The sequence below is a fragment of the Eumetopias jubatus genome, unplaced genomic scaffold, assembly GCF_037043125.1.
Source record: "Eumetopias jubatus isolate StellerSeaLion01/CBP00866 unplaced genomic scaffold, mEumJub1_p1.0 scaffold_4, whole genome shotgun sequence".
NCBI lineage: Eukaryota > Metazoa > Chordata > Mammalia > Carnivora > Otariidae > Eumetopias > Eumetopias jubatus.
In genome coordinates, this window is record NW_028274810.1 from 12078494 (window position 1) to 12104779 (window position 26286).

A 26286-nucleotide genomic window follows, 5' to 3' on the forward strand; every position below is an offset into this window, starting at 1 on the left:
CACTGGCTAAGTGATACTGACATTCAGTATTTACCTGCTAGAACAGCAACCAAATCATTTTTAAACCTTCTCAGTAAAATTCTCCACCAAATTATATCCTCGGCATATCCAATCTCCATTATTTAAATAAAGATGGAAGAAAAAATTAACACCTATATGAAACTTTTTAAAAGCTTTTTCTATATGGCTTCTGAATTTCTAGAAGTTTGATCCTGATACACCCACAGAAGCTGTTTCCATCCTACAGATGCAGACTTCTCTGTAATTCTAATCTCTGAAAATCTCTGGCCCTAGCTTATGCCAGCTAGCAGTAGCTAATCACTCTATTATACCAATTTGCTTGCTTCCTGTCAAATCCAAGTGCCACTTATAGGATGGAAGGAAAAATCAAGTAGGTGAGAGTAAAAACAAAACAAAATAAACAAAAAACAGTGTGCCCTTTACCACTGCTCATCTGTGTGGAGGGAAGTTTCTTCTCATTTATCCTCTCATGGTTGGTGGAAAAGGCAGCCATCTCTCTGTCTGCTGATGACACCAGGCTCTCCAGGGTAGGGGCATCTTGGGCAGGATGTGCCAAATATGTCTCTTTGGGCATCTGGACCATGAGGCTGGACAGTGTTTGATCTAGAACATCTTCCTCAGCAATATAGGTGTACGGACAGTATTCTCGGGTCCTGGAGTAGATGTTGGCATTGTCATAACAATCGGAGCAAATAACCCGGGTACCAGGGCCACCTGATGACAACATAGGAAAGAATCCTTCAGTTAAGGATCAGCTTTGCCGATCACCAGTTTTCTACACCAGCTGTCACCATTATCTCCATAGCTGGCATCAATTCAGCACTTACTTGATAAACCAGGTAAAGTCTCAAGGTCTTTCTGGGAATTAACTAATTTAATCCTCACAGCATCCCCATGAGGTAGGTACTATGTACCCCCATTTTACAAATGGAGTAACTACAACACAGAGATATGAGGGAACTTGCTCCAAGACACTGCTACAATATAGAGCCGAAATCTACACTCAGGCACTCTAGGCTCCAGAGCCCATGTTCTTGAATGCTACAGTTAACCATCTCTGTCCAGCCTGGGTAAGGTCACGCCCAATTCAAGGGAACCAAGATAAGGCTGCACTGTGCCACAAGACACATGTTTGGCTGAAGCAAACTAAAGCAGAGAACAAGGAGTTATGAGGACTGCACTTCACAAAGCCCACATTACTTTCCTGAGTCAAGGGATCAAGCAACACTCCTGGCTAAAAGTACCCCGAGAAAAAGCCTCTGATGGTCAAGAGTCCTGCCTGACACATGTGCGTGTCTGGCAGAGGTAAAGTTTAATAATGAGCTCCCCAGACTGTTATGTGCTTTGAAAACTGTTCAAAGAGAGAAAAGAGTGTGAGAAATAAAGAGCAAGTAACTTCTTGATCAAGCAACACTGTTAGAACTGGAAGTTAGTTTGGCTCAGAAAGTAGTGTTATTTCCCACCAATTCAAAGAGTAGAGGCATTTAAAGATTCTTCTAAAAGCTAGAAGTACCCAAAATAAAATCCAATTTAACGATTAAACAGATAAACCCTGTTAACGTTCAGCCTAAAAAAATCTCTGTACAAACAGAAAAGGTCTTTCATTTGTATGGTACTTGAAGCACTACACCAATTTGTTGAAAGGATCTGTGAGAATCTTGAGAGAAGTCCTTTATAAAATATTGTTTCTTTATTTTTAAAAAATGAGAAAGTTAAAGCTCAGATTTAAGTAACTTGTTCATGGTCCCAGAGCCGGAAACAGGAACTAGGAATCAAACCCAATTCTTCTATCCCTCAATTCACCTCCCCGAGTTCTGTCACTCCCTGAGGGAAGGGAGGAGTGGGGAAGAGAAGTAGTACTAGAAATTGGGTTCATTTAATTAGGGAACATTTTGTATCTCTCTGATTTCTCCAACATATGCTGAGAATCACCACTGCCCTTTAAACTTCAGTGAATATCAACCTGTCAGCAGGAGACACAAACCTCCCCTGGATATGGAGAGCGCTCATGTCTTAAAAAGTTAAGACACCTCAAAAAAGTTTCTAGAGCACCTCCTTCTCATAATAATACTTTGGGTTTGGGAGCCTTTGCTGGGTACGCCAATCTCTTGTTCCGGGATGTGTTTCTCCTTTCTGTCAGATGATTTTCTTCTCTGTTAAGATTTCGGTCGATTTCCATCCTATTTTGCATGGAGCCAAATGTTTTCATTGAGTATCTTACTTTAAAATGTTGCCTCAAGTCGCGCCTGGGTGTCTCAGTCGTTAAGCATCTGCCTTCAGCTCAGGTCATGATCCCAGGGTACTGGGATGGAGCCCCACATCGGGGGTCCCTGCTCTGCGGGAAGCCTGCTTCTCCCTCTCCCACTCCCCCTGCTTGTGTTCTCTCTCGCTGTGTCTCTGTCAAATAAATAAATAAAATCTTTACAAAATAAAATGTTGCCTCAGGTTAATGGGGAAAACTATACATTGACAAATAAACTCAACAGAATAGGCTGAAATTATAAGCATATATAACAAAGAGTCATTACCATCAGCACCTTTGTGTAAATATCCATTGGCAGGAGGCATGAGTTGCTGATGACTGCCTGCCTCAGAGTTGCTGTAGCCTTCCTGTGGCTCCGACAGTGTTCCTTGGGAAGACAAGTAGCTGGGAATGTCTGCAGGCAGATTAAGTTCCTCTGTAAAAGAGACATCTGTAACTTTCAAATAACATTAGGCAACACTCAGAAGACTATTGTGCAAATGTGCCCACTTTGATACATCTACTGGCCAGGAAAATGTTATGTACCTAGGAACTCAACAAGTCTTAGAATGTCCCCCAAAAACTCTTTCTTGCTAAAATTCTTTTCGAAGCCTCATTTAAAAAGTATTACTATAAGAGGCAAAACCTAAAGTCTGAAATCTTATCCATAGGAGTACTTTCACAATCTATCTGACTGAGCCTCTTCTCTTTCAGAATTTTGGGGAGAGGGGGTGTGAAAGGCCGATCCCAGTCAGAAGGGCTCCACTCTTCCCCCACAGAGAAGCTTGGATGGAAATGAGCCTTAAGGATTAAAGAAAGAAGGTGCACCTGTTACGTGTTTGTAAGAGCAAAGTTTTGGGGAACTATCTACAAATTCTTAAAATTATTCATCAGAGAGGTTCCATTATTATCAAGGAAGTAGGGCATTTTAACAAAAAAACCTCCTCCTACCACACATAAAGTATCAAAGCTCCACAGCTTTTAATATTTTACAATAAATTGTATACTACATTCCTGACTCAAGTACAAGCCATAAGTGTCGACTGGGTACCACTCACCTGTGTTCGTGATACTATAGTCTTCATTCTTCCTTCTCATGTGGTAAATAACAATGACCCAGATCAAAGAGGTGCCCACAACACAGCAGACCACAACAATGATGACGATGCCAACTGTGGTCCAGCCATCATCTTCATGCCCAATGCTACTCTGGGAAGAGTCACAGTTGGGGGATGAAATGACATTCAGGTAAATGTGACCACGTTCTGTCCCAAGGGTGTTAGACATAATGCAGGTGTATTTCCCAGCATCTTCCAGGCCAGCATCGACAATGATGAGAAGCTGGTTGGCTGCAGCAAAAAAGTGCCGTTCAGTCACCAGCAGGGGCCCATCATCTTTGGTCCAGTTGAGGCGAGGGGCAGGACTCCCTCCAGCTATGCACTGTAATACTGCAGTTTCACCTCGCGTTACTGTCTTGTCCTCCAGGGGTCTGATAAATGAGGGTGTCTCTAACAGAAAGATGTATAAAAAATCATGTTATACCATTTTATTTCTTAAATCCTCCTGAAACAGATGAATGAGGTGATGATGCAATAAGTAAGCCCTTTCAGGGGCACCTGGATGGCTCAGTGGGCTAAGGAGCCGACTCTGGATTACAGCTCAAGGTCATGATCTCCGGGGCCTGGGATCAAGCCCTGTGTCAGGCGCCGCACTCAGTGTGGAGTCTGCTTGACATTCCCTCTCTCCCTCTTCCACCCCCTAAAATAAATAAATAAACCCTTAGGAAAAAAAATAAGTAAACACTTTCATAGACTTAATGGGAAGATTAGAAGTTAGTGTTTCAGAAAAGCAAAAGCCTCAAAAATCTTATCTCACTAATTCTACCTTGGGCAAGCTATCCTAAGCAAGGAAGTCAAAGATTTATACACAAACAGGTTATGAAACTAGCTGTAATTTTTAAAAATAAAGGGAAAAAGTCTTTAAATCTAGCAGGAAAAGTTGTAAGTAAACCATAGTACAGGCACATGATATTTTTTGAAGACTTAATGACAGAGTAACCCTTGTGATACAATATTTTAAGAGGATAAAAGTAGGTATACATAACTACATGAAAATGTGTTTTTAAAAAAGTCCAGAATATGCCAAAATCTTTAACAGTGTTTTAGTGACTTTCCCTTTTTCTAATTTTCTATATATCCTAAATTTTTAAAACTATATACTTATTTTTCTGATTACACAAGTAAATAACACAAATCAACAAACTTTTAAAAAACCTAACATCTAGGGGAATACAGAACTAGAAAGCAGAATCTGCCTTTGAGTTGAGTCCCATGAAGACAAGTATTCTCAAAGAAAAAAAAATAGGCTTGTCAGAGGAACTCTTTAGGGAAAAAACATTTTATTTTACCAGAACATAGGATCAAGAGGAGTACATTGGAAGGAGAAGAGGAAATCTAACCAGAAGATGGTCATTTTTTTGTGCATTAAATTTTTTTTAAATAAACTAGGAAAAAAATTGTCTTGAGTTGTCTGTGAAGCAGTATAAAACAACTGCAAACTCACTGCTGAATAGAAAAAACATATATGAACTAGAAAACTCTAGAAGGCGATGTAACAGGATAAAGGGATTTGAATTTTTAATTCATGTGATAAAGATCTCTAATTCTGCCCTCACTACTTCCCCAGGTTTCAGTTATCTGATCCACTAATATCCTAGGCTGACATAACTCTGCATGTATTCGCAAAAAAAAAGTGACAAAGATAGAAGGATCACAATTAAAATCTCAAACTTAGACTTTTTTTTTTTTTTTTTTTTGCCAATAAGACCAGAGTAGACCCTTAATAAAAAGGCTCCAACCAAAGCAGGGACCCATGGGTCAGTACACATACCTAATACTGTGAGTGAGGCATTTGCTGAGAGGCCTCCAGCTATATTTTGTGCCATGCAGCTATAGATTCCCATGTCTTCTATTTTCACGTTGGCAATGAAGAAGACATCATCCTCGGGCATGACATGCATGCGTCTTTCTCGAGCCGCAGGAAAGTCAGTGCCACCATCTTTCTGCCAGGAAATCTGAGGTGCAGGGTGCCCCTCTGCAGCACACTCTAATCTGGCCATGGCACCAGTGCGAATAGTGAGATCCATTGGTGTTTTCAGGAAAGATGGCATCTCTGTTTCAAGAAAGATCCCCGAAACAAAGTGGGTGGGGCGGTGGTAATACACGCACACACACACATACACACATACACAAAGTACCAACTTGTAATACTCTATTTCTTTCAGAAGGCATGCTCTCTGGATTGACAGTAAATACAACTTCAGAGGCCATCTTTTCTCTTTGAACCTCAGAGTACTTGGAGTACAGTGGTAACTCTTCTAGAATGATACATTTACCTATCTCTCTGATGGGGAAAGGAAAGGTAGAAGGCCACAAACCTTTCAGAGAACTCCATACATTTATTATGACTCCCTTACTTAAGAGACTAAACGGTGCTTTCCAAACTAACATCTACAAAGCTGTCATGGCAAATGCATGTTAAAAGAAATTTATACCAAAAAATAAATAAAATACAGAATACAAAAAGTTTATGCCTTCAAAAATCTCATGAAACCCAGAAGTAAGACACAAGTATATCCTTTGGTTGCACAAAACCTAAAATGTTTTAGTGATTCAATTTGATAGGTGATCAATTAATCAAACTGTTTTGGAGAAGTTCTTTTTTACAACCACAGTGAAGAAGAGCATTAATAAATGATTCTGTGTGACCACATTTAGACAATGATAATGATCAGTGCACCCAGAAATGTCCTAAATACTCCGTTATTACAAAGTCCTGTGAACAGTGTCAGGAATACATTTCACAGTTTCCAAACAGAATTATGGTTCTAGAAAGAATAAATTTCAAAAGAATTTTTCCAAAAGCATAAGTAACAAGGAAAGCAGCCTATCTCCTGGGGCCATGGAATTCCCCCTTACCTCCAACCAAGGACCAATTAGGGACAGTAACTGGACAAAATGGTAATCCAATCTATACGTTATTACAACCCTAAAGACAAAACAGTAAAATCTCCCCTCAAATGTCAGGCTTAGCCTCATTTTCTTGGCCAAGTGGTTCAAAACCTGAACATGAAGAATCCTTCCAACTATAAAACTATCAGGGAGCAGAATTCCTTACCATTCACAGTCAGTTTGGCTTTCTGAGAATAATTAGAACCAAAGTGATTAGTAACGATGCACTGATATCTTCCTTCATCTGTGAAATTCACATTGAAAAGATGTAAGACACTCGTATATTCTAGAGCTTCTCTGGCTTGCTGCTGATAACGAACAAAATTCTCACTATCGATGTCATTCAGGATTTCACTGTCTTTGCGCCACATGGTAGACATGGGTGAATCACTGCTGCTCACTGCAGTGCACGTCAGAGTCACATTCGTGCCTCTAAGAGCAATTGTATTTTCAGGATGCATTTTTATCTGTGGCTTGAGAAAATCATCTAAGAGAAAAAAATGGGGCAGGAGCCAAGTCATTTATTTTTGCTTCTACAGATTTTGAAACAAATAATGTAAAATTGCTTGTTCTGTTTATAAAATGGCATATCAAGATTCACAGAGACTACAGAGCTAGAATCCAATTCCTTTTTGTTAAAAGATGTGGAAAATGAGGCCCAGAAGGGTCAAACAACTTGTTCAGAGACATGTAAGTTCCCAGCAAAGCCTGGACAGGAACCCAGGTTTTCAGACTTCAGGATCTAGCATGTTTTCTACTATCACTCATGGTCACTTATGTTTAGAATGTACTTCTTAAGTATTACCAGTTACTGGGAAAAAAGAAAAACCTATATTCAAATTTCAAGACAAGTTCTAATCCTATTAATTCCTGTGTGTAGAGTTTACATATATAAACATACATATGATAATACCCATTATCTTTTCTGTGCCAATACAGAAAACGGGGATTATAAATTTATATTTTACAGGGTGGACCTATTAATAAAACATTATCTGCGAGCCCCTGGGTGGCTCAGCTGGTTCAATGTCTGACTCAGTTTTGGCTCAGGTCATGATCCCAGGGTCCTGAGATCGGGCCCCACATCATGCTCTACACTCAGCACGGAGTCTGCTTGTCTCTCTCTCTCTGAAATAAATAAAATCTTTTTAAGAAAATAAAATAAAACATTATTTGAACATACTCTGTATGTGTGTAACTCTCACCTAAAATAGTGAAAAGTTCCAAACATGTTAAATGTCCAACTAAAGATAGGCTCAGGACTGGCTAATAAACTACAGATTCATAAATAATAGTATGTTATTAATATATGAAAAGCAACATAAGTATTTTGTGGGCCTGAACTTCCAGGATACTTAAGTATCCTTAAGTAGATTATAAACACAGATCTGACAATATATGGGTATCTAAATGATCAGATACTAGTGATATGCAAGAAAATGCACTGATATAAAAGTTCTACTACCTAAAGCTAGGAATCAGTTATTCTACTTTAAAGGAAATTTAAGTGTAAAGGAAAAATGCCCAAGCTGAGAAAGAACAATACAGATATATACTTGAAATTATGAGTACTGGAATCATGACAACTTTTCCATGACTGTCCCCCCCCTCCCCCCAAAAAAACTCCAAAACCCTGCCACCACTTTAGTCTTAAGAAACTGCATCAAAACTAGAAACAATGTGGGGTGCCTGGGTGGCTCAGGTGTTAGGCGTCTGCCTGCAGCTCAGGTTGTTATCCCAGGGTCCTGGGATCGAGCTCCACATTGGGCTCCTTGCTCAGCCGGGAGCCTGCTTCTTCCTCTCCCACTCCCGCGTTTATGTTCCCTCTCTAGCTGTCTCTTTCTCTGTGTCAAATAAATAAAATCTTAAAAAAAAAAAAAAACAGAAACAATGTGAAACTGGTACATTCACACATTGTTGGTGACAACATAAACAAGTGCTATCTTTCTGGAAAATGTACTACTTTTTAAGATCTATTTTAAAAAAATCATTTTTGATTCAGGAATCTTACTGGATATTTATTCTAAGGTTAACAACCCTCTAAAGGGAAAGGCCATTCATAAAGATGCCATTATACTGACATTGAAAATGATCACTGAAGAACCAGAGGAAAAAAACTGCTTATGATATATTAAGTCAAAGAATACAAAATTTAATCTACAATTACAAAATATAAAAATTTCAGAGAAGAACACAGGGAAATGGAAATAGATATGCTAGTTAGAAAGTATTCTGGTTTAATTTTTTTTTTAATTCTGTTAAGACAGTAAATGTGTACCATGCATCTTTTCTGACCACAATGCTACGAAACTAGAAATCAACCACAAAAAAAATCTGGAAAAGAGCATAATATATGGAGGTTAAATAACATGCTATTAAACCACTAAATGGGTTGGGCTGCCTGGCTGGCTTGGTCGGTAGAGCATGTGGCTCTTGATCTCAGGGTTCTAAGTCCGAGCCCCATGTTAGGTGTAGACATTACTTAAAAACAAAATCTTTTTAAAGATTTATTTATTTGAGTATTTATTTGAGAGAAAGTGAGTGCATGTGGGGGAGGGGGGCGGGGGCAGGGCAGAGGGAGAGAGAGAGAATCTTTAAGCAGACTAAGCACAGAGCGCAGAGCCCAATGTGGAACTTGATTCCACGACTCTGAGATCATGACCTGAGCTGAAACCAAGAATCAGAAACCTAACCAACTGTGACATCCCGGTGTCCCCCAAAATAAAATCTTTTAAAAAATAAAACAATGAATGGGTCAACCAAGAAATCAAAGAAGAAATAAAAAGTTACATGAAAACAGTCTATTATCTTTGGGATACAACAAAAGTAGTTCTAAGAGGGAGGTTTACAGCAATACAGACTTACCTCAAGAAGCAAGAAAAATCTCAAACAACCTAACCTTACACCTAAAGGAGCGAGAAAAAGAAAACCCAAACCCAGCAAAAGTAAAGAAATTCTAAGAGCAGAAATAAATGACGTAGAAACTAAAAAAACAACAGAACGGATCAATGAAACCAGGAGCTGGTTCTTTGAAAAGATCAAGAAAATTGATAAACCTCTAGGCAAGATTCATTAAAAAAAAAAAAAAAGAGAGAGAGAGAAGGGACCCAAATAAATAAGATTACTAATGAAAGAAGAGAAATAACAACCAACACCACAGAAATACAAATAATTTTAACAGAATATTATGAAAATCTATATATCAACAAATTAGACAATTTATAAGAAATAAATTTCTAGAAAACCTACCAAAACTAAAGCAGGAAGAAATAAAAAATTTGAACAGACCAATTACCAGCAATGAAATTGAATCAATAATCAAAAAACTCTCAAAAAACAAAAGTCCAGGACCAGACGAATTCACAGGTGAATTCTACCAAAAATTTAAAGAAGAGTTAATACCCATTCTTCTCAAACTATTCCAAAGAATACAAGAGGAAGGAAAACTTCCAAATTCATTCCATGAAGCCAATTATCACCCTGATACCAAAACCAGATAAAGACACTATAAAAAAAGAGAACAGGCCAGTATCTTTTATGAATACAGATGCAAAAATCCTCAACAAAATATTAGCAAACTGAATCCAACAAAATATTTTAAAAAATCATACGCTGCAATCAACTGGGATTTACTCCTGGGATGCAAGGGTGGTTTAATATGCACAAAACAAGCAATGTGATGCATCACATCAGTAAGAGAAAGGATAGCAACCATACGATCATTTCAACAGATGCACAAAAAGCATCTGACAAAATACAACATCGATTCATGATAAAAATCCTCTACAAAGTAGGTCTAGAGGGAACATATCTCAACATACTAAAGACCTTATATGAAAAACCCACAGCCAACATCATACTCACTGGTGAAAAACTGAGAGCTTGTCCCCTACGGTCAGGAACAAGACAAGGATGTCCATTCTCACCACTTTTATTCAACAGAGTGCTAGAAGTCCTAAGCCACAGCAACCACACAACATAAATAAAAAGCATCTGAACAGGTAAGGAAGAAGTAAAACTTCCAATATTTGCAGATGACATGATACTATATACAGAAAACCCTAAAGACTCCACCGAAGAAAACCCAACTAGAACTGATAAATGAATTCAATAAGGTTGCAAGACACAAAATCAATGTACAGGTATCTGTTGCATTTGTATACACTAATAATGAAGCAGCAGAAAGTGAAATGAAGAAAACAATCCCATTCACAATTAAACCAAAACCAATAAAATATCTAGGAATAAATTTAACCAAAGAGGTAAAAGACCTGTACTCTAAAACTATAAAATGATGATGAAAGAAGTTAAAGATGACGCAAAGAAATGGAAAGACATTCCACATTCATGGATTGGAAGAGCAAATATGGTTAAAATGTTTATACTACCCAAAGCAATCTACACATTTACTGCAATCCCTATATCAAAATACCAACAGCATTTTCACAGAACTAGAACAATCCTAAAATTTATATGGAAGCACAAAAGACCTCGAGTAGTCAAAGCAATCTTGACACAGAAAAACAAAACTGAAGATATCACAATTCCGTGCAAGTTATACTACAAAGTGGTAGTAGTTAATATGGCATAAAGACAGACACACAGATCAACGGAATATAACAGAAAACCCAAAAATAAGCCAACTATATGGTCAATTAATCTTCAACAAAGGAGAAATGAATATAAAACAGGAAAAAGTCTCTTCAACAAATGGTGCTGGGACTACTGGTCAGCTAGCTACATGTGAAAGAATGAAACTGGACCACTTTCTTACACCATCCACAAACATAAACTCAGAATGGATTAAAGACCTAAATGTGAGACCTGAAACCATAAAAATCCTAGAAGAGAACAGAGGCAGTAATTTCTCTCACATCAGCTGTAGCAACATTTTTCTAGGTATGTCTCCTGAGCAAGAGAAACAAAAGCAAAAATAAACTATTGGGACTACACCAATATAAAAAAATTCTGCACAGGGACGCCTGGGTGGCTCAGTCAGTTAAGCGTCTGCCTTTGGCTCAGGTCATGATCTCAGGGTCCTGGGATCAAGTCCCGCATCGGGTTCCTTGCTCCGTGGGGAACCTGCTTCGCCCTTTCCCCCTGCCTGCCGCTCCCCGCTTGTGCGCACACTGTTCTCTAATAAATAAATAAAAATCTAACCAAAAAAAAAAAAAAAAAAAATTCTGCACAGCATAGGAAACAACCAACAAAACTAAAAGGCAACCTACAGAATGGGGAGACAGTATTTCCAAATGACATATCCAATAAAGGGTTAATATCCAAAATATATAAAGAATTGATACAGCACAATACCCCAAAACAAATAATCCAATTTAAAAATGGGCAGGGGCGCCTAGGTAGCCCAGTCAGTTGAGCATCTGACTCTTGGTTTCGGCTCAAGTCATGATCTCAGGGTCGTGAGATCAAGCCCTGCACTGGGCTGCGCACTTAGCGCAGAGTCTGCTTGAGATTCTCTCTCCCTCTGCCCCTCCCACTCATGCACTCTCTAAATAAATAAATCTTTAAAAAAAAAAAAAAATAGGCAGAAGACATGAACAGGCATTTCTCCAAAAAAGACAGATGGCCAACAGACACATGAAAAGATGCTCAACAGCACTCATCATCAGGGAAATGCAAATCATAACCATAACGAGATATCACCCCTACGTGTGTCAGAATGGCTAAAATAAAAAACATAAGAAACAAGTGTTGGCGAAGACGTGGAAAAAAGGAACCCTCCTGCACTGCTGTGGGAATGCAAACTGATGCAGCCACTGTGGAAAACAGTATGGAGGTTCCTAAAAAAAATCAAAAATAGAACTACCCTACAATCCAGGTACCAAAGTACCCAAAGAATACAAAAACAGGAACTGAAAGGGATACATGGACCCCTATGTTTATTACAGCATTATTTACAATAGTCAAATTATGGAAGTAGCCCAAGTGTCCATTTATAGATGAATGGATAAAGATGTGGTATATACATAAAATGGAGTATTATTCAGCCATAAAAAAAGAAAGAGATGTTACCATCTGCAATGACATGGATGGAGCTAGAGAGGAGTATAATGCTAAATGAAGTCAGTCAGACAGCAAAAGACAAGTATAAGATTTCACTGATATGTGGAATTTAAGAAACAAAACAAACAAGCAGAGGAAAAAAGAGAGAGAGAGAGAGAGACAAACCAAGAAATGACTCTTAGCCATAAAGAACAAACTGATGGTTACCAGGACGGAGGTGGGTGGGAAGAGGGGGTAAACAGGAGATGGGAGATTAAAGAGTACACTTATCATGATGAAAAAATAATAATAAAATGATTTTAAAAAGACAGTGTGTAGTATACAAAATTTTAGAACAAAATACAAACCACAGACAAAATCTTTCAGGTCCACATTCAGGATGCTCTGCCCTGCTAGCCATTCAGGGTGTGCACAGCTTACATTCACAGAACGCTGGAAGTTATTATCAACCAGCCACTGAAGCAACCACTTCAAATGGCAGTCACAGAGTAAACTGCTTGTGTTCAGAATCCTGCAGAAGCCAAGAAGAAAAGAAATACCCTTTACTTTTCATTCTGCTTCTTCACCATTAAAAGTCTGCTGCACACCCACGCATTTTTCTCTCCAAAAAATGTTCAACCTGAATCAAACTACAAGACAAATTCAGACCGTCAGCCTCAATTCCTCAAATATTTCAGTGTCATCCAAAACATTAAGAAAAGGGGCAAAACAAGGGTAAGCGACCTATTTTAGATTAAAGGAGACTAAAGACTCATTACCAAATGCAGTGCATGATTCTTGATTGGAAAGAACATCTACAAAGAACATTTTTTGACATTGGGGATATCTGAGTATGAACTCCATGTCAGGTAATATTATTTTATCAATGTTAATTTAATTGAATGAGATAAAAGTGGTTATATGTAGGAAAACACCCTTGTTCTTGGGAAATACATGCTGAGATATTTAGGGGTAAAGTGTCATGAGGCCTGCAACTTACTATCAAATGGCTAAGCAAAGTAGTAGTGTATGTGGAGAGAAAAGAGAGAAAGAGATGGAGAAGGAGAGAGAGACGGGAGCAAGGGAGGGACAGAGCACAAATTTAGCAAAAAGTTAACAAGCAGTAAATCTAGGTAAAGGAAATATGGATGTTAACTGTACCTTCCTTTCAATTTTGAAGTTTAAAATTTTTCCCAGAAAAGTTTGGGGGAAAGCTTACCATATACATTGCAGCACAGAGACATGTTTGTTGTGGAGAAGATATTTTCCACAAGAATATTCCACAATAATTCCCTAAGAATTATTTTCAAATTATTCATTACAATTACAAAAACATCTCAGCCCTGTGGCAATGTGTACTGCTTAACTTAAACTAGGAACCAGTGAAATTTTATTTGTTGTCTACGGTAGGGCTGTAACATACACCGGAAAAATCAGATGTTTTCTCCTAATGACCCCATGAATGTCCCGTCCACCCGGAAGTAGTGAAAGCAAAGATTTTGAGAACATTGTAACTTGCTTTGTGTGCATCACCAAAATCCTCATTTAGTTTTTAAGTATCTAAGATCTGATTCCAAAGAAGTTTCAGTCTTCAATGGTATCTCAAAAGCCTTATTTGACTAAGGGTTATTTTAATTAATCAGGCCAAAAGTTACCTTTTGTATTTAAGAATTCTTAGGTTATATTCATTCATTGATAGACAAATATTTGAGTCTACTATATGCGAGGCACTGTTCCAGGCCGTGGGGATATAGGCCTCACAGAACTTACGTATTCATTAGAGCCAAGCAATAAACAAATAAAGGCAAAGTACAATGTCAGAAAGTGTTATCAAGAAAAACAAAGCTAAGCAAAGATACAGAGAGGGCAGCTACTAGTTTATATAAGTGGCCAGGGAAAGATTCTTTGAAGAGATGGCATTTGGGCAAAGAAGTGAGAGAACAAATCCCACAAAGACCTGAGGTAAGAGTGTCGCATACATAGGAAACTGTATGCAAAGGCCTTGAGGCAGACATGCCCAGTGTGCTTGAGGAAAAGTAAGGAGGCCACTGAGGCTACAGCACAGTGAGGGAGGGGACATGAGGGAGGGGACAGTGACAGGAATGAGGTCAGGGAGCTGGGCAGGGAAGACCAGGCCATGCAGGTGCTTTACAAACTAAGAAGAGAACCTGAAGTATTTTCTCCGTGTGTGTGAAGGAAGCCATTGGAAGGTTAAGAATAGAGGAGTGATGTGGTCTGATTTATGCTTTCTGAGATATAAGCTGGACTCATGAGACCTGGACTTAATCTTAATTCTGCTAACTTACCTTAAGCAAAATACTTAATGTCTCCAAAATCTCAGTTTCTATTTCTGGAAAATGGGTTTGAGAATGCCTACCTCAAAAAAATTTAAAATAAAGCCTTTAGCACAGTGCCTGGACACAGATACCACTGAATTCACATTACTTCTCTTTACTTCTGTTTCTTTTGCATCTTTCTATCCTCTCATGCTAACCAATCTGCCCCCAAAGACCTCATAGAATACCCTGCATTCTCTCGAAAAGTGTGTGGACAGATATACACCAAAATATTAATAGTGGTTGTCTCTGAGTAGTGGGGATCTGGGGACTTGCTCTCCTTCTTGCTTTAACTATATATTTTCTAATGTTTCTACCATGATTATTTAAGTTTAATGCAAAATATTTTTTAATTTACATACGACTTTCCCATCTCCCCCCAATATTTATGAAAAGCACTGTGAAGGATACCAGAAAGCATAAGGATATATTTTAATAAATCTTGATGTAATAACAGTATTATAAATATGACTTCGATTTAAAGTAAACCAAAAGCAGTCAAAATTTCTCAGTAAAAAAGGTGTGTTAGAGTTTCCTCCATTAGCAGTGTGTTCAAACCAATTCTCAAATTACCAAATGACTGAACCCTGAAACTACACTATTTGCTTTCACCTACTACCTAAATTACATTTTACACTTAGCTCTTCTAATAAGCGTTAAAACTTTATTGGCGGCCCTCAGATTATCATGGGCAAAAAAAGGGTAATACTGATATGCACTAAGTTGTGCCCTTAAAAGTTAAACTGAGGGTTGCTGGAGGGGAGGGGGATGGGGTAGCTGGGTGCTGAGCATTAAGGAGGGCATGTAATGTAATGAGCACTAGGTATTATATAAGATTGATGAATCACTAACCTCAACCTCTGAAACCAATAATACATTATTTTATGTTAATTAGTTGAATTTAAATTTTAAAAAGTTAAGCCTAGGAGAAATAATTCAAAATATCTTAACCAAAAAAAAAGAGCCACTTTTTTGCCACACTTTTCTGCCACAAAGTCTGGCAGAAAATAACTGATTCCCATTAACATTTTTATTTTATTAATATTAAGTTACTCAACTTTCACTATGTGCCAGCCTCTGTGCTGAGCATCTTCTCAAAACCTTCCAAAGTTTCCTAATGTATTTAGAGGAAAAAAAAAATCCAAAGTCCTCCTGACTCATTAGGTCCTAGGTGGTCTGGTTCCTGCTTAACTCTCTGACCTCACCTCCTAACCTCTCTTCCTCTTGCTCTCTGCCAGCCACACTGATGTCTTCGCTGTTCTTCAAGCCTAAGAAGCAAGCTCCTACCTCAGGGCCTTTTCACTTGTTTTCTGTGCCTGGAATGCTCTTCACCCAGTATTCAATGCTTTGCCACTAGGGTCCAGACTCAAATGCTATTATCTTCAAAAAAAAAAAAAAAAAGCCTTCCCTCACTACTTTATCCAAAATAGCAATCCCAGTCACTCTCCATACCTGTGACCCACCTTTATTTTCCTCCAGAATTCTTATTACCTGATGAGATATTGTATATCTACTGATTTATTCTTTGACTTCATTACTAGGATTTATTGTAATATGCTATGAGGATAAAGATTTTGTCTTGTTCACTACTGTGTTTTTAGCATCTAGGACAGTACCTTACATAGCAGAGGATAATAAATATTTTTTGAATAAACAAATTATCTAATTTTATCCTCACATAACTCTGAAGGAGGTACAACTTCCATTTTGAGAAGGGAAACTGAGTCTTAGACTAAATTTTCCCAATGTCACATAGCTGTAAAGAATGGAGCAGAAATTTGAAATCTAGGCAGTTTGAACTCACACACTTCCAGTGCATCTCAAACTACTTGTGATGAAGGACCAGTTTTATAATTTCCAATCTGTTGTAGATTAATACTTTTATAAAATTCAACAGAAGTGTCACAGTAATGTCAAATTGTTCTAAAAGTTTCTAAATGCTTACTATGAATTCCTGTCCTTATCTCGTCATGAACCAGTTCTGGTCCACAGTCTGTCCTTTGAGTGGCTTTTAAGCAAGGCGAGATCAATTGTTTTAGTCCACTGATTCTTAACACTGGTTCAATATTCAAATCACCAGAGTATAAAATTAATACCAATGCCCAACTAACCAACCCTCCCCCTGGGAAATCTCTAAAACAATAACAGCAATTTTTTTTAAAAATCATGAATATGTGTTTTTCTATTACAACTATTTAACAGTGTTTGACCATTTTAGTAATTTGAAAAAACAGATTAGAGACATTCCCTCTGATGATACTGAAACTGCTAAATTATCTCCAACAAATTACCTAATACCTTAACTGTAATCCACCCTAAGGTTTCCACCTAAGGAGCCCGGGAACACATTTTTCCAATGATCCAAAAACAAACAGGGGGGAAAAAGGAACAGAATATACTTAAAGCACAAGGAGCCATGCTAAGGTCTCTTTAACTACAAGCACAGGCAAAACAGAGGGTCTTGGTGCCACAAACTCTAGGCTTTTCAATCTTGGGTTATTTTAAAATTATATCCAGCCGCTAAAATAACTGAATATTAACATTTCTTTTTTTTCCTGCCTATATTGTGTGTTTTTGGAAACACATGGGTCACATTCATCACACTTTAAGCACAAGCATGGATAATGATCTAATGACTGGTGACAAAAAAAACTTAAATTACGTACAGTTCTTTCAAGCGAGTCTGAGAAAAAGCATTTTCTTGGATAGACATTATAGCATTGTTGTTCAAATCGCTGAAATGAAGAGAAATGAAACATTACTGGTCACCATTTCTACAATTAAATTATATAAACACTTTAAATGGTCATGAGAACCTCTGCTAATAGCAAAGATTATTTATATACTGAACAAAATGGATGCAAAATACTTACAGATGCTCAAGGGATTCAAGACCAATGAATGCTTTCTTTGTAATTGACTTAATTTGATTTCCTTGTAAGATTCTGAAATACAAACAGACCTTTCTAATAAAGCTCTCCACTAAGCAAAATTTAATTCATTAAATCAAACATTTACCTATAAAAAGTGAAAATACGTTTAACATGGATTTTTTAAGAAAGCTGTGAACCTTTATTACCAACCAATGCAAAGCACAGAATGAAGGCCTCTATTAAGAGGCTGGAGCGCAACAAGGTGAGAACACAAGGTGTGAACAGTCATGCAGACCCGTGATGCACTGCTAGATTTCATATGAGAAACTGGATTAGAGTCCCAATCTCTCCCTTCTTAGCAAAAGATCAGGTCAAAGAAATTCACACAAGTGTGAAGCTTTGGAGAAATTCTCAGGTGAGAAGATCTAACATCTTACTTGAGAGAATTCCTCTCTTTCTAGATAAATTGTCCATAAATCTCATATGATTAAAAATACTGGTTCAACTCTGGTTTCTCAGTGCATTTCTTTTACGTGAACAGAAATTCTAGTCCTATGAATAACCTCTTTGAGTACCCATAGGAAAGCCCTTTCAATAGAAAGTGTCCCACCACTAAATAAATAAAAAAAATTTAAAGCCACTGATAAACAAAAAACTTAATAAACAAAAAGCTTCCTCCTTTAGTGGGTGAGTCAAAAGGGTGACTTTCCAGCCATAGCAAAAAGACATAATCCAATCACATTTACAACTGGTTCTTGAAAATACACCTATATAGGCATACAAAAATATTATAAATACATACAATTTAGTGAGACTTGTAAGTCCAGTAAAAGCTTCACTAGCATCTTCTATGGCCCATGAAATTCCATTGTTTCTTAAGTTTCTACAAAAATGTCAGAGAAAGACAGGTTATGTTAGTTAAAATGACCATGATAGCACAGGATATCATCCTGGTATGGCAATGCTAATTTTCATCCTTATTTTAACAGTTATTTCTGAAGATGATTCGATTCTTCTTTTTAAAGAATGTCTGTAATAAGCAAGTAAGAACTGATTCTCATAAGCAAAGGATTAAGCTGGCCTTGATAAATAAATTAAGCAACCTGCTAAGAGTATTAATCTTCCTACCTAATAGGCCCTAATTTTGTTAGCATATTAAAAATTATAGTCATGGTCCTGCAAAAAGCAGGATTTCAAGACACAAGGGATATGGCTTACAAATGTGATTTTATACTAATGGGATTTCTGGGTGACCCACGCCTTCCCATGGGCCCTTAAACCTAAAATGGCTAACAAAGAATAATGTCAGTATAAAGCTTCACAGTTTGACAGCAATTAAACACACCCTCCTGGGGAGCAAGACCATACACCCATGCACTAGAGTGATCATTCTGTTATTTTTAAAAGGCAAAGTATGGATTTTTTAAAATCCACTGCTGCATTCTCAGAGGAAATGCAATTGCACCACACAATGTCCTGGTGGAAGAAGTATCAGTTATAGATATTTAATCACTTTTGCTTCCTTAAGTCATCTCATAATAAAACACAAAGCTCTTTTCTTTTTTTTTTAAGATTTTATTTATTTATTTATTTGACAGAGAGAGACACAGCGAGAGGGAACACAAGCAGAGGGAGTAGGAGAGGGAGAAGCAGGCTTCTCACCAAGCAGGGAGCTGGACGTGGGACTCGATCCCAGGACCCTGGGATCATGACCTGAGCCGAAGGCAGACGCTTAACGACTGAGCCACCCAGGCACCCAAAGCTCTTTTCTTTATTAATAATTTTTTTGGTTATGTAACAGTAAGGAGATAAGAGATCACTCTTCCCCTTTACCTGTATCTTTACTTGAAGTGAAGGTTAACAGGTTCATTTCATTTTACTAAGGAATAAACATTGAAACAACATTCCAAGACTTTTCCCCCTCCTCTAGAGTATAGCATAAAGAGAACTCACTGACCAACAGGAGTTAAGAAGTATATACTCTAGCAGGAGTATTGGCCTAAAGCCAGAATTTTTCAGCTCTTATCCTAATTCTGCCTTAACGATCTCTGTGGCATTAGACCATCATTAATTTCTGCAATTACTTTCCTAAACTTTAATACTAAAAGTAATAATCTGTGGTATACTGAAAGAAACTGCTTGCCATTCTTTGAACTGCCAAAAGGCTGCAGCTGCATCTGATATAAATTCCTGGGTTTGAACTGTTCTAGGTTTCTAGTAATGTAGAAAAAAGAAAAAAAAAAATCACTTTTAATTTTTCAAGGCCAAATCTGAGGGAAGACTACCTCATTAAGTTAAAAAAAAAAAAAAAATCAAACTTGTGCAGGTATACATACCTTCACAAAATTATCATGCTTTCTTTCTCACTGATGGCTAGGTCCAAAGTTGGGAGCCTGCCTCTTTTCTGAGACCATTTATCAACTCCGAGCCTGATGACCAAAAAGTCCCCTATTCAGGACCCTTAAGAATCTACAAATTCTACTACCTAGCCCTTCTCTCTTATTCTGCTCTGTTTGAAATCACTATATTTCATTAAAATACTTCTTCATTCAATTATGTTTCATGACAAGGGTAAAACATCCAACTTACAGAACCCCAGAATTTTAGAGTTGATATTGCCTGTAGCAACCATTTACTCCTATGTCCATCCTCTGCTGGGGGAAGACACAAGCAAAATGACACCCAGGGAAGGTTAAGTGATTCTGTTCATCTGGCAGTACGGTAAGTAGCACATGAGCCTTGGCGTCAAACAGACCTACTTCTCGCTCAAACATTTACAAGCTGTGTGACTTTATCCTGAATGTGCCCGATTTTGTCTGATCTCTGAAACTTAAACAGGGTCAGGCCTGGTTAGTACTTGGATGAAAGACCAGCTGGGAATACAAGTTGTGTAACTTTATTTTTTTATTTTTTTTTTTTAAGATTTTATTTATTTGACAGAGAGAGACAGTGAGAGCAGGAACACAAGCAGGGGGAGTGGGAGAGGGAGAAGCAGGCTTCCCGCTGAGCAGGGAGCCCGATGTGGGACTCGATCCCAGGACCCTGGGATCATGACCTGAGCCGAAGGCAGATGCTTAACGACTGAGCCACCAGGCGCCCCAAGTTGTGAAACTTTAAACAATCATTTTAATCTCTCTGAACCTCAGCCTCCTGATATGGAGAAGAGCAATAATATCCTAGTATTCTGAAAGCACCTAGCACACGTCAGATCGTTGATAAACGTAAGTTTTTTCTGTTCAAGTCATGCAGCAAATTAGCAACAATGAACAGCGCTCCTGTCAGAGCTGCTCCCACTACACATCCTGTATCCTGCTGAATGGTAAGTAGCAGTTTTCTGAGAGTAGTTCAAGGTCAGAGGAACAAGAAAATGTGCATTCTTGACTAGCAACTGTGTTTTATTCCACAGTAACTGGCACAATAAGAGATGCTTTATTTGATTAAATTCAGAATTAAAGTACAAACTGAACTGGCTAAAGATATAAGATTTATGCGCAGGGATAGAGACAAATAAGACTGTCTTGCCACGGGCGCCTGGGTGGCTCAGTTGGTTAAGCGACTGCCTTAGGCTCAGGTCATGATCCTGGAGTCCTGGGATCGAGTCCCACATCGGGCTCCCTGCTCAGCAGGGAGTCTGCTTCTCCCTCTGACCCTCGTCCCTCTCATGCTATCTCTCATTCTCTCTCTCTCAAATAAATAAAAATCTTAAAAAAAAAAAAAAAAAAGACTGTCTTGCCCCAAAGTATAAGACAGAAGAACTGCAAATATTAACATAAACATAAATGTGTAGCTTGATTAGCTGTTTTAATTTGCTTTACTATTTTTTTTAAAGATTGTATTTATTTATTTGAAAGAGAGAGAGAGCACGAGCAAGGGGAGGGGTAGAGGGACAAGCAGACTCCCCGCTGAGCGGGGGGCCCAATGCAGGGCTCGATCCCAGGACCCTAGATCATGAGCAGAGCCGAGGTTAGACGCTTAACCAACTGAGCACTCAGGCGCCCCTATTTACTTTACTGTGTTTAAAAAATCAGCAAAATAAAGGACAGATGTACTTACAGCGTCTGAAGATTGGAAAGAAACCTAAATACACCATCAGCAATGTGAGTGACTCTGTTGTCCCCTAAATTCAGTCTCTCCAGTAAGCTCAGACCCACAAAGGCAGATTCATCCAGGCGGGTCAACTGGTTATAGGACAAATCACTAAAAACAGGAAACATGAAAGGTAAGGAATTCATTGTATTTTAATTCAACTTTCCTATTCTCATTCTATTTACATGTTAAATTTAGAGTTTTCAACAAACTTCTAATAAAGAGGGATGTTAGATCTCATTATTGGCTATGAGAGTGATTTATTCCAACCTACTCTGGTCTCCCAGCCGCCACTGAAATGCCAGCCAACACTCACAGTTCAGATAGTCTTTGGCAGAACTCCCATGCATCAGGGCTGATTCTTTCAACAGCGTTCTGGCTCACAGACAGCTGCTGTAACATTCGCAAGCCATACAACCACCCCTTGTTCACTTCTGTAAGGTTATTATGCTCCAGTTCTCTGCAGAATGAGAGAAAGAAAGGAGAAACAAGGCATTGCACCGAGAAGGTTCCAAAACTCTTCATGAGGTCTTGCTCAGAGAGGCATATACTTTCACTCAGTACAAGTGAGCCAACAAATTCTATCCAGTAAGTATTTATATTATACTCAAAATTTATTGCTAGAAGGTAGTAAGACTGTCTAAAACATCAGATCTATAAAATTAACACACTAAGAAGTTTGATGTACCTGTTTGAGGTAAATCCTGCTAATTTTCATCAGCTCCAAACATTAAGAAGATATAAGTTTTTTAGACAAAATGTTTTGTTTTGTTTTTTAAGTAGGCTCCATGCCCAGCGTGAGGCCCAACATAGGGCTTGAACTCACGACCCTGAGATCAAGAGTCAGATGATTAACTGAGCCACCCAGGCGCCCCTACACAAAATGTTTGTAAGAATGATGAGAAAAATACCAGTTTGATAACAAATCTTCAAGAGCTTTGTATACACTTATTTCACATCAGAGAAGGGAGAAAGAACTAATGTACTTGCATATAATTAAATCAACTACCCTAGCCATTTGGCACTAACAAGTCCCAGGCAAAACCCATTTCCTAACAATATTCTATTCTAGTTCATAGTACTTACAATTCTTCCATGTTATCCAAGCCAAAAAAAGCTCCATCCTTAAGTTTGCTAATACCATTCCGCTGCATCTTCAAAGATCTTAAGGAGTCAAGCCCTTGGAATGTCAGACCTTCCACCACTTTAATCCTATTTCTTTTAAGTTCCCTTTAACAAAAGTAGTTTTCCAGTCAGGTATTTGCCGATTTGCTCTAATAATAATTAAAATAATTTAAAAGAAAAAACAATCTTCTTAAATTCCATCTATTTAGTTACTCACAAGAACTGAAGGTGAGGTAGCTTGAAAATCTTGGGTGGAATCATGCTGATTCTGTTCCTGTTTAACTTTACCACTAGTAAGGAACTGGATAAATTATCAAAGCAACCAGCCTCCAAGATGGTTATCCTATTATTACTCAAATTTCTAAAATGAACAAGATAACAAAAAAATTTAGTGAAACAAAACATTCTACCACCTGACAGCTACCCCAAAGGCTATGAGTGAGCCCAGCTCTACCACTTAGCAATTATATCCAACTTTACAAATCATTAAACTGCTCTGTTTCTTCGACTACAAAATAAGGATAATACCTACTTCATTTAGGTTCAAACAGTTAAGTATGAATATGCTTTGTAAAACACTAGCACACATGCTGATTATTATATAGGATAAGCTATTGTTTACCAAACCAATCCTGTTTACCTTTTACAAAACTGTTAGTAAAACACACCCAGAATTAAACCTCAAAAATTACCCTGGATACTTAATATTTTCTGACAACAGGAGAGAAAAAACAACCCAAAAAACTGACCTCAGATTTGTTTCTCATAAGCATATCAAAATCACAATAAATAACAGAGATTTCTGGGAAGATAAGTATCAATAAATAATAAACATGCACTTTAAAATAAATCTAGTTTAAACTACTTACAGGTATTTAAGCTGCATACGAGGAAATGAAGAGGTCTTGATTTCTGATATTGTATTTGAACTGAGATCTAAATTCTCGAGGGCAGGGTAAAACTGAAATGCTTCTGCGTTTATTTCTGGGATTATATTATGGACTCTATAAAAAAAAAAGATTGTAATGAAGCTACTGCCAGAGACCCACCCCAGGCCATGAGGATGTTAAATAATCAGGATCAACAATAAGGGTACCAAAACAAAAATTTAAATTTAAAAACTGTACTATTCATAATTTAAAAGATATGAAATCTGCTTTACTTACAATGAGAGTAGAGTAATATTAAAGGTTGGTTCTCCAAAATAAGGGATTTCTGTTAGTTCATTATAATTCATTTTCCTAGGCAAAGGGGAAAAACAGATTTCAAAGTTTAGAGGGGGAAATGTTGCCTCTTGAGTTCTGGTTTCTGGCTAATAATTATTCTTTAGGATAGGTGCCAAATTTGAAAAAGGCAGATGACTCAGAATGAATTAGACTAAATGCATTATACTGAGAAATAAAAGATTTTAATAAGAAATGTTTTTTCATGATGTAGATCTATGACTGATATCACTATTTTCACATCAAGTATTTTTAATCTCAGCAACGTTCTTGAATAGTTTACTTTTCTGACAGCTAATTTCAGTCCTTCTTAAAGAAGAAATAATTAACCTATCCATCTCCTTATACATTTATAGTAAATAAGATAAAAAATTATAAATTAAGCAAATTTTTAAAATACACACACACACACACACACATTTTTTAAGTTATTCAAAGTTAGAGAGGGTTGCTTGAATCCACAGATGAATCTGCGTGAGAGATGGAGCCTATGATTAATTTTACAGATGACATGACATGTCACCCTCTGATCCTAGCAGCTCTTTAAACATAATGTCTCCAATGTTTTAGTAGCAAATCTAATATAATCACATTTCATTAACCTGGTTTTCAATCACTAAACAACCTCAATAACCTAAGACTACAGAAACCAGAAGTAGAAGGCCTCCCAGAAACCAGCCAAAGTTACAAAGTCCAGGTCATAAAGCTCACGCATTTCCCACTTTCTTCAGTGTCTATTCTCTTAGCCAAATAAGCTTGTCAATAGTTTATTCAGTGCACAGCAGATCAAAACCAGTCAATTCGGAGCAGAGACAGAGGGAATTCACGGACAATGAGAGCATGAAGAAGTTACCCCTGTCAGCAAGAAGTTAAAAAGAAAAATAAATCTGAAGGTTCTGGCATTTTAGTGTACAGGCAAACAGGCCTCAATAGTTGTGCCTCTGGAAACATCACAACGCAGTAACTGATACTAATAGTATTTTAGAAAATTCCCTCCAAAAAATACATAATAATACATCTCAGTATTAAAGGAAAAACTTCAGTGAAGTGGAAAACTGAACTATATTAACCACCACATTACAGACAATACAAAAAACACTGTATTTCACGTAAATCTTATTTTGTTTTTTAAGTGGGCTCCAAGCTGCGGATAGATAATGAAGCTACCTGAGATCAAGAGTCAGACACTTAACCACCCAGGTACCCCCACGTTACTCTGCTTTAGACGTGATGCTTGTATCTTAGACAAGTCAAGACATAAAAAAATTTACACAACAGAGAATCTCACTGGCTGAAACTGGCAAAAAACAAGCAAAATTATTTACTCTGAAAAGGGGGTAAAAAATCTTACTTTTGATCCCAAGAAAGTAGACAGAATAATATTTCTACACAGTCTGCAACTAATCACCAACCTAATGGTGCAATGCCCGGGGAGTCTGTAATAGTAGCAAAGCCAAAGACAACAGTTTAGGTTTTTAAAAAGTGTCTTTTAAATTTTTTCCGTCAATTTTTTTTGACAGCATTTCTGGATTAAACATCCTCAAATTCATAATTCATCAAATCCACCTCTAAGAGTTTAATTTAAACAAATAAAAATAACTTACACTTCTTGTAATGTTTGAGATTCCAAGCTGATGTTCCAGTTAGACAACCGATTATGACTCAGATCCCTAATGGAGGACAAAAGATCATTCTTAATTTAGTGTTGGAAAAGAGACTTAAAAAAAAACTAAACTAAAACATAATCTAAAAGCCCTATCAAATGTGAATTTGAATAGTACACACAAAAAGAAGAAATGTTTACAAAGCACGAATACCTAGATTTTAAAATAGCTATTTTATTTTTTCTTCATTTTTATGAGGTTGTTTTTTTTTTTAAACTAGGGAATATATTCACGTGGTTCAATAATCAAAAAGTATAAAAGGAAATAAAGTTTAAATCTCCCATCCTGTCATACAATTTCCCTTCCCAAAAGCAACAAGTGAAAATATACCATTTCTTGTGCAGCCTGCCAGATATTTTATGCATGCACCAGGAAATTTTTACAAAAATGGTAGAATAATTTACACACTAATTTGCCCTTAGTCTTTTCACTTAATAATACAACTGGGTAGATCATTTCACAGCAACATTAAAGAGTTCTTTCATCCCTTTTAGTGATTATCTTATACTTTTATTGTAATGGACTATACTGTATATATTTTTGAAAAAATACACTTTTTAAAGTAACATACTGCATAATATATTGTATTATGTAATACTGTAATGTACTGCATTATACTTTAGCAGTAGATAAAAGAAGATCGATTTCACAAGTCAAGATAGTGAGCTTCTATATTAGAACTGAGGTTGACCATATCCTCAAAAGA

At 37.4% G+C, this 26286-nt stretch overlaps 1 protein-coding gene across 4 annotated transcripts in view; it reads right to left on the reverse strand.

The window, feature by feature from the left end:
* LRIG2 (leucine rich repeats and immunoglobulin like domains 2) overlaps nt 1–26286 on the reverse strand; it is a 68383-nt gene that overhangs the window by 12423 nt on the left and 29674 nt on the right. For 3 of the 4 annotated variants that reach the window (XM_028101979.2, XM_028101983.2, XM_028101982.2), the window contains 16 exons: nt 25521–25586; nt 23860–23934; nt 23563–23697; nt 22911–23054; nt 22655–22798; nt 21885–22028; nt 21536–21679; nt 18285–18365; nt 17483–17554; nt 17276–17344; nt 12642–12805; nt 6440–6760; nt 5153–5434; nt 3322–3771; nt 2550–2699; nt 445–735 (listed from right to left, as the gene is read on the reverse strand). In XM_028101979.2, coding sequence (XP_027957780.1) covers nt 445–735; nt 2550–2699; nt 3322–3771; nt 5153–5434; nt 6440–6760; nt 12642–12805; nt 17276–17344; nt 17483–17554; nt 18285–18365; nt 21536–21679; nt 21885–22028; nt 22655–22798; nt 22911–23054; nt 23563–23697; nt 23860–23934; nt 25521–25586 — 2732 coding nt within the window. The remainder of the gene's footprint in view (nt 1–444; nt 736–2549; nt 2700–3321; nt 3772–5152; nt 5435–6439; nt 6761–12641; nt 12806–17275; nt 17345–17482; nt 17555–18284; nt 18366–21535; nt 21680–21884; nt 22029–22654; nt 22799–22910; nt 23055–23562; nt 23698–23859; nt 23935–25520; nt 25587–26286) is intronic. The other variant, XM_028101980.2, reaches the window with a different exon arrangement.